Raw genomic sequence first — 7,754 nt, 5'->3', positions numbered from 1 at the left:
CTCCGTGATCTGATGCACATCAACACAGGAACGGTGCCACAGTATAGATTTTGTGTACTGTCAACACCAGGTTGTTACGACCAATAATATTTTTATGGTATCATCTCAAAAGCAGATGATACTTCTTGCTATTTAACTCTATGCAGGTAAACACAGAATTGTATACACAAGTAGTAGAGTTGTAATGTGTGAATATTAAATATACATAAAGCTTGTCCAAAGCCTGAAAATGTAGTTATTATATTGATAACGCCGTGCTGAGAGGAGAGCGAGAAGAAAACGTTGTTTTTCAACAAGTGATCACAGCATGTCAGCTGGTTCTATTTTGGAAAATGCCTTTAGTGACCATTATGACTGGAATAATAATTTTGTTGCTTCTCAAAATAATCTTGTGAAGACATAGACCTACAAAAACAGGAGAGGACATATTTTATTGCTTTCCCAGCTGTGGTTTTCCTTTGACACCGTCCTATTTTCAGTCTGAGCTTGGCCTTGAGTTGCCTCTCCATCAGCATAGTAAACGTTAGTATCAGTGACAAAACTCTTGGATAGAGCTGTTTTGGCAATGCACCGTTAAATCCACACGTGACGGACTCTAAGTCACTTATCTGATGACATGCAGGCTTGCTTGTTGTTCGCATCAGAGATGTGAAATATTGAAACCACTTGATCTTTATTTGTATTTTGTCACGATGCAAAATCTGATGTATATTTTTACACAACAGAACTACACAAAGTAATGTTCATAATTTAGAGGTAGAAGCAAAAGAACAAACTTTTTCCCCAAATAAAAATCTGAAAAGTGTGTCATGCATACATAATCAGTCAACATTTTTCAGAACTACATTTCCTATTGTTCGTATGTGTTCTGGGTTGTCACTGCCATCTTGCACATCTGGAAACTAACAAGTCTCCCATCTCCTCTCTGTAGAACAGATTAAGCTCAGTCACATCAGAAGGATCTGATCCTTTTATCAACTCTATCCAGTCACTGTTAAAAGGAAGGATTCTCCCAGCATGATACTGTCATCATGGTTTATGATAAGATTATGTTTTCATGGTTATCTTAGTTTTCCCTCATGCACATTATATTGCATGGGGACCAAAAAATTACATTTTGTTTAAATCTTGCTGGAGCATCTTCTTCCGCAGGATTTCTTGAAGCTTTTGATAGTTTTCTTGCCACTTTCCCAGATTCTCCCATCTGGGCTATACTCTGCAGCTCCCTCAAAGTTGCAATGGAGATCTCTATTCTTACCCAACCTCCTTACCCAGAGCAAAGAGGTCTGACTAACAGCCTCCTTCCTACACTTTTTAGTTTTTTTTATTTAAAACTATGAAGTACTTTACTTTCACTTTACAAAAATCTTAATAAAACATGTTAAGGATTCTGGTTATAAAAATTCTCAGTCTTAGCCTTGTAAAGAGGTTAGGCTATGAGAGATAACCAGGTAAGCAACATCTGATATTTGACAGCCTTTTATTTTTAACATTACTAATCATATACTGTTGATCACTGAACAAAATGTGTGAATAATTTTAGCATCTGCAGTGCCTCTTTAAGAATACAAACACAAAACCCAATGGCTACCTAATGATAAAGTTGGCATATGCATAAAATAATTAAATTAATTGAAAAATGTATTTTTGTTGTTTTTCCTGTATTCCCATCCCCCCACTGTTTTCTCTCCTTCCTCTTTGTCTGCTTGATCTCTCCTCGCTGCCATCTCTCCTCCCAGCGACAGCCGCTGCTCTCTGATTGGCTGTTTCTGATGTGGGGGCGGAGCTTGCTGAGTCCTCTGCTGCTTTTCTAGCTTCAAGATCAGCTCTGTCGTCAGTTTCGGTAACAGCTAAGCAAGGAGAGCGACAACAGTGTACGTTCACAAAAAGAAACAAACGTTTCAGTAGCTTAAACTGTTGGCTTAGTAACAGTAAATGAAACGTAAAAACACACAGCTTAGTGTTGGACCTTGGTAGCGCTCTCCTCCAGTAAGGGAAAGGGACGATAAAACGGATTTCGACGGTGGTTTTGCTTCTTCCCCTTCAGCCCTTTGTTTTTCGCCGTTCCAGTCAAGCAGGTGAGCAACAGCGCCCCCCTGTGAAGACGACTGGAAAAAGCCTGAGGATAGGGAGCCTAACAAACGGCCGAGCAGCTAGCCTCCCCTGCGACTTGGGTCTCCACAGCCCAGCCGTCCGATGCGGATTGAGAATGAGTCCCGCTTTGGAAGCCCTCATGCAGGCGGACGGGACTCCCTATTCGGCGAAGGGGGTGATGCTTGAGCCCTTCGTGCACCAGGTGGGAGGCCACTCCTGCGTGCTGCGCTTCGGGGAACAGACGATATGCAAACCCCTCATACCTCGGGAGCACCAGTTCTACAAAAACCTGCCTCTAGAGATGAGGAAGTTCACCCCTCAATATAAAGGTAAGATACCAGCGTTTACCCAAAGGGTGCAGCAGGAAGAGTGCTATTGTTTTGACTGTACTCAATGTGGGTTTGTAATCAGGGCCTGCACAAAAATATATGCGGCCTTGAGCAGAGTCTGGTTTGGGGTCTCATTTCCTGTTTTGTCCACTAAACCACCAATAACGGGTTTAGCTTAATTTAGTTGTTTATAAATGTTCCTTTTTTACAAATATATAAAATGTTGGGAGTAGTCAGCATTTCTTATATGATCCCATATAACAGCTGATCAAAGAAATAAACAAGCTTTGTCTGATCTAATGCCATTTTATTGGTACATGTTTAATAAATGGAAGCAAATTATTTGAAGTTTCAGTATACAGCTCTGCAGTTCAGACTAATTAATTGACTTATTAATTCAAGAGGTAAAAATTATAAATGTAAGCTGAGCTGAAATGACTACAAATAAGTTGAACACTTATTTTTAATACTAAAGAAGTTCAGACATTAAATATTTTAGAAGTGCTTTTTGGGAGTCCCCTTAATTAGCAGCATTGTTTTCTTCTGTGTTGTACTGGGTCTGGTTGTAATCGGTGGTTTAAAGAACATTGCGTACACAACAGGACAAATTCAGAGTGGATTGGATTCCTGTTTTTTAAGTGCTATGTCAATCATTTTTAAGATGCTGGTGGGCACATGTCAAGTCCAGTGGGGAGTTTCAAATGGCACATGAATGTAGGAACTGACAACCAGGAGGATGTGTAGCCAGGGGTGTCTTTTAAAACCTCTACAGTTTCAAGATGAGAGACGACCCCACCGCCTGGATCAAAAATAACTGGGCCACATCACCTGGAGTGGAGAGAGGAGCTCATAAGTCATTTGAGGAGATTCTAGTTTCAGAGAGCTTCACACAAATACACATTTTCACACACACGCACGCACGCAGGCCTTTAATGAAGAGTGTAGTGTTTCCTGGTTGCAGCCAAGGCCAACAGGCTCACATTCGCACTCGCAGACAATGACACCAAATGCATGCGAAAGCAGACGTCTCCTTCGGCCAAGTTTGACGGAGCCTGGGCTCATGAGTGGTATCTGACCCCTGGGTTATGCGGCTATAAAAAGATACGCGAGTGTGATTTAGATGACGGTCTTCTGGGCCTTTCGAAAGCACACCACGTCAACTAATGTTTAGAATTTCCTCACTTTTATCAGGAGGTATCGTCAGAAAATTTCATCTGCAATTAATGTGTATAAAATCTAATGCTTTTAAAATTTTTACACATTTTTAGAAGTAAACAATGTCTTTTATTACTACTTTGGGTCAAGGTTCAGACTTTCAGGCAAACAAGGAAACGGTAGCTGACGATAATCTGCAGTTCAGTCATTCTCCTAATTTTTGTGCCCTTGGGCTGTAAAAAAAAGAAACAAAGGAAAAAACAAACGCATGTCTTCTTTGAATTACTCCTTATCACAACTTTCCAAGCATCCTATTGGATTAATTAGGAGTGACTCAGAAGTTCCCACAATCGCTGAGAATGATTACGTTGCAACTCTGAACAGCATAGTCCCACTGGATGAGTTTCAGAGGCGGAGCCGTTCGTAGGAAGAGGAAGAAGATTGTGACGGTGACGTCAAAGCAAATGACATCAGCCGACCTTTCTCTACTCGCTACTTTAAGTCACTAAACAGAATACATGAATCATAGTGATGAATCAAATCCCTGGCCCTTTTGTTTATATCACTAGCTCTTCCTTTTCAAACGTTTTCTACCCCAAGTTTCCTTCCTCTTTCTTTTTCATATGCGTCGGTGACTGCAGCTGCCATGTTTATTCTCAGTGCGACGCCTCCCCTCCCATCTCTGCAGGCACTCAGGGCCTTGTAGGGAGTTGTATTAGGAGCTGGTGGGGGCAGACTTGGCTGTATGTTTGTTGGCTGTATCACAAAAAATGAATATTGGGATCACGTTGCAAAATGTTCGTCATCGAGATGTTTTCATAAGTTATTTGTTGAGCTAGTTTCTACTCAAATTTCGGCTTTTGAATGTTTAAATACCTTGGTAAGAAGCACCTAACATAAAAAAATGCATAATTGTGATTATTATTTGTTTTTCAGCCGCACTAACGAAGATGATCTTTTTTTTTTTTTGGACTGGTCAGATGTGTAAATGTGTAACGTATATGGGGCTGAATTAGATTTTCATCTTACAACCTTGAGTACAAACAACAAACTGTTTCCCTCTATCGCAGTGTCTAAAGCAAATATAATTAAAGTGAAAACGGCAAGAAAAATATCAGAACACAACCAGAAAAGCAATAATTAAAATTACTTTTAAATGGCAAAATGTTTTTCTATTTTGTTTTTCTAAGTCAGAATAAAGTGCTTGGACCAGTAGTAGGCAGCAGTCTAAAGAGTTGGTCACATTTCTTGTTGGCAATTGTGAAACTTTAACTTGATTTGGGTAGACCATCCAGAATGTCTAATTAACATTTGAATGTTGGTCATTAGTAAACGTCTCTTCCTCTTCTTGCAGGTGTTGTGTCGGTTAGTTTCGAAGAAGACGAGGAGGGAAACCTGTGCCTCATCGCCTACCCTCTCCATAGCGAATCTGGGGACTCGGAAAACAAAGACCCTTCGGCGGACTGCCAAGAACCCAAGAGCAAGATGCTGAAGTGGAGCAACAAGAAGCAGTCCCCGTTGCTGCAGGAGAAGGAAAACTACAGCAAAGACAGACCCCGAAACAGCAGAAAAGAGGACAAGATCATGAGGTGAAGATGCTCGCTGAAATGAGGCCGGTTTCTTCATATTCTGTATGCAGCTCAGGAGCTAAAACATTTCTGCGTGTGTTCTCTCTGTGTAGTTATAATCGTGACGAGGTCCAGCAGCAGCAGGCTGAGGTTCTGTACTTCAGCTTGGAGAAAGGCAACGTGGTGTCACAGATCAAACACAACCCATGGAGTCTGAAGTGCCACCAACAGCAATTACAGAGGATGAAGGAAAACGCAAAGCATCGCAACCAATACAGTATCCTTTTTTATGAATAACGCTGCATTCAGTGACTCGCATGGAGATGCAACGCTCCATTCTTGGGAAAACCAAATCCCAAGAAAGAAAAAAAAAAAAAAAACAATTGTAGCAAAACCTAGACTTATTTCTGTCTTCTTTATTGGTGTGATCCTTGACTCCCCGTCTCACAGAATTTATTCTGTTGGAAAACCTGACGTGGCGCTACAGAGTCCCGTGTGTGTTGGATTTAAAGATGGGAACTCGCCAACATGGAGACGACGCTTCAGAGGAGAAGAAAGCCAATCAGATCCGGAAGTGTCAACAGAGCACATCAGCATCGATTGGAGTGCGGCTCTGTGGGATGCAGGTACAGAGATTGGCTTAATTAGGTTGGAAAAGTCTGGAATTTGATTTCACTGTTCTGCACGTCTGGATTAAAATGGACAAAGAAAATGAGAGTGTAGGGAAGAATACAAGTTCAGCTCAGTAAATTAGAGCATAATCAAAACTTAGGATACAAAAACATGCCACTAAGCATCCTGGGAAATGTAGTCCACTCCCAGAAACCGCTACAATTTTGATGGCATATATTGCTGTTCGTATTGATTTATCAGGGCTTGCAGCTAATGGAAACTAGAAAATTCAGTTTAGGATGTTGGATAGAACCAACAAAGAAAATATTTTTAGTTCAGAAATGTTAGCCTAGTTAAAGTTTGTCCTTATGTTGCATGTACAATATGTGCACTTAGCTCTTTGTGATGATGTGATATAGATTTTATGTTTTGGTCAGAGCGATGCTGATCTTTTTAAACAGGATTTTGTTGCTTTATTCAAAATTTTCCCTGCAAATGTGCACTATTTCAACTACGGATTTTCCTTCCACTGAATTTCACATTACTGTGTTAAGATGCATCATTCTGAGCAGCCATTTTCTTTAGCTCTGTCAGTTTACCCTGCTCTCAGGGAAATCTTAATATAAGATTTATGTATTGAAATGTATTTTTTGAATTGGTCTAATTACTCTGACTCACACGGACAAATGTTTATCAGATGAAGGAAAAGGCGAAACCTGAGATTTGTAGGCCATGAACCTGTTAGGAAAAAAATCCAAGGAGTTTAGTCCTTTTTTTTTTTTTTTTTGATGGTATGACATGTTGAAATGAAAAGTGAATAAGAACCCTAACGGAGTGGATTTCTGCATGTCTCTGCAGGTGTACCAGTCAGACTCCGGCCAGATAATGTTCATGAACAAGTACCACGGGCGAAAGCTGACCCTTGCTGGTTTCAAGGAGGCTCTCTACCAGTTCTTCCACAACGGCCGGCGACTTCGTCACGAGCTGCTGTCCCCGGTTCTGCGCCGGCTCCGGGAGATGCAGGCCGCCCTGGAGGCGTGCGAGTCCTACCGCTTCTACTCCAGCTCGCTGCTCATCATCTACGACGGCGACCCTCCCAGGACTCCCGCCAGACCCAGGCATCGAGGAGGGGAGGAAGGCGACGAGGACGAGCCGTCTGATGAAGAAGAGGAGGAGGGCGAAGAGGAAGGAGCGTTTGGGTTCCCTCGCTCTTCCTCCACCAGCGCAGCCGGCGGCCTGTCTGGCGGCGGCGGCAGCAGCAGCCGCTCCTCGCACGGAGCGGGAGAGGCCAGCAGCCCCGAGGTGGACGTGCGCATGATTGACTTTGCTCACACCACGTGTCGGCACTACGGAGAGGACAGCGTGGTCCACGAAGGCCAAGACAGCGGCTTCATCTTCGGCCTCCAGAATCTGATCACCATCATCTCTCAGCTGGAGGAGCACAGCACTGACTGAAGGCACATTGGAGCTGACCTGGTCTCAATTTCAAGCATGGGAGAAAAGTTCTTTGGAGCTACAAACCCCGCTGCTTCACCCCCTGAGGTGCTTCATTGCCTGAACAGGGGTCCGCTTGGTTGGACACCCCAGATGCCTCTCGGTTAGAGGAAGAGTCTGCAAGGTTGATCCTGCGCTCTTGCTCACCTGCTGAAGGAAAGGGCTGCTACTGCCCTCCCTTGCACTTTTCTCTTTTATGAGACTGAGACTTTTACTTTGTGATACATGGTAGGAGCATTGTTGCATGAGACGGACGATTTTTCTACAGGTTCTCTCCTCTGACGTTGTAAGACCTCCCTCCTCCCTCTCCTCTGGTACAAATCGGTATCTTTAAGTTCTCTCTGAGAGAGAAAGAAAGAGGCAGAGACGTGTGAAGCTATTCTTAGGTAGGATGCTGCCGTGGTGCTTAACCTGTGATATCACATCCTTTTTGTTAATGAACTGCCCCCAACAGCAGAGCACAACTTGGTGGAGGAGTTAACTAGTTACCTGAACAAGCTGA

The 7,754-nt window shown here is 42.8% G+C and overlaps 1 protein-coding gene across 1 annotated transcript; it reads left to right on the top strand.

The window, feature by feature from the left end:
* Positions 1–1,993: 1,993 nt before the first annotated feature.
* Positions 1,994–7,519, top strand: LOC106958413 (inositol hexakisphosphate kinase 2-like). The gene is made up of 5 exons (XM_015050297.1): positions 1,994–2,423; positions 4,933–5,167; positions 5,260–5,423; positions 5,597–5,772; positions 6,617–7,519. The coding sequence occupies exons 1-5, from the start codon at positions 2,210–2,212 to the stop codon at positions 7,211–7,213; spliced, it is 1,386 nt and encodes a 461-aa protein (XP_014905783.1). The 5' UTR covers positions 1,994–2,209; the 3' UTR covers positions 7,214–7,519.
* The last annotated feature ends 235 nt before the right edge of the window (positions 7,520–7,754 follow it).

The sequence above is a fragment of the Poecilia latipinna genome, unplaced genomic scaffold, assembly GCF_001443285.1.
Source record: "Poecilia latipinna isolate Pla-1442-1.1 unplaced genomic scaffold, P_latipinna-1.0 Scaffold984, whole genome shotgun sequence".
Classification (NCBI taxonomy): Eukaryota; Metazoa; Chordata; class Actinopteri; order Cyprinodontiformes; family Poeciliidae; genus Poecilia; species Poecilia latipinna.
The sequence above is the reverse complement of the archived record's forward strand: the minus strand, read 5'-3'. Positions and strand labels throughout refer to the sequence as shown.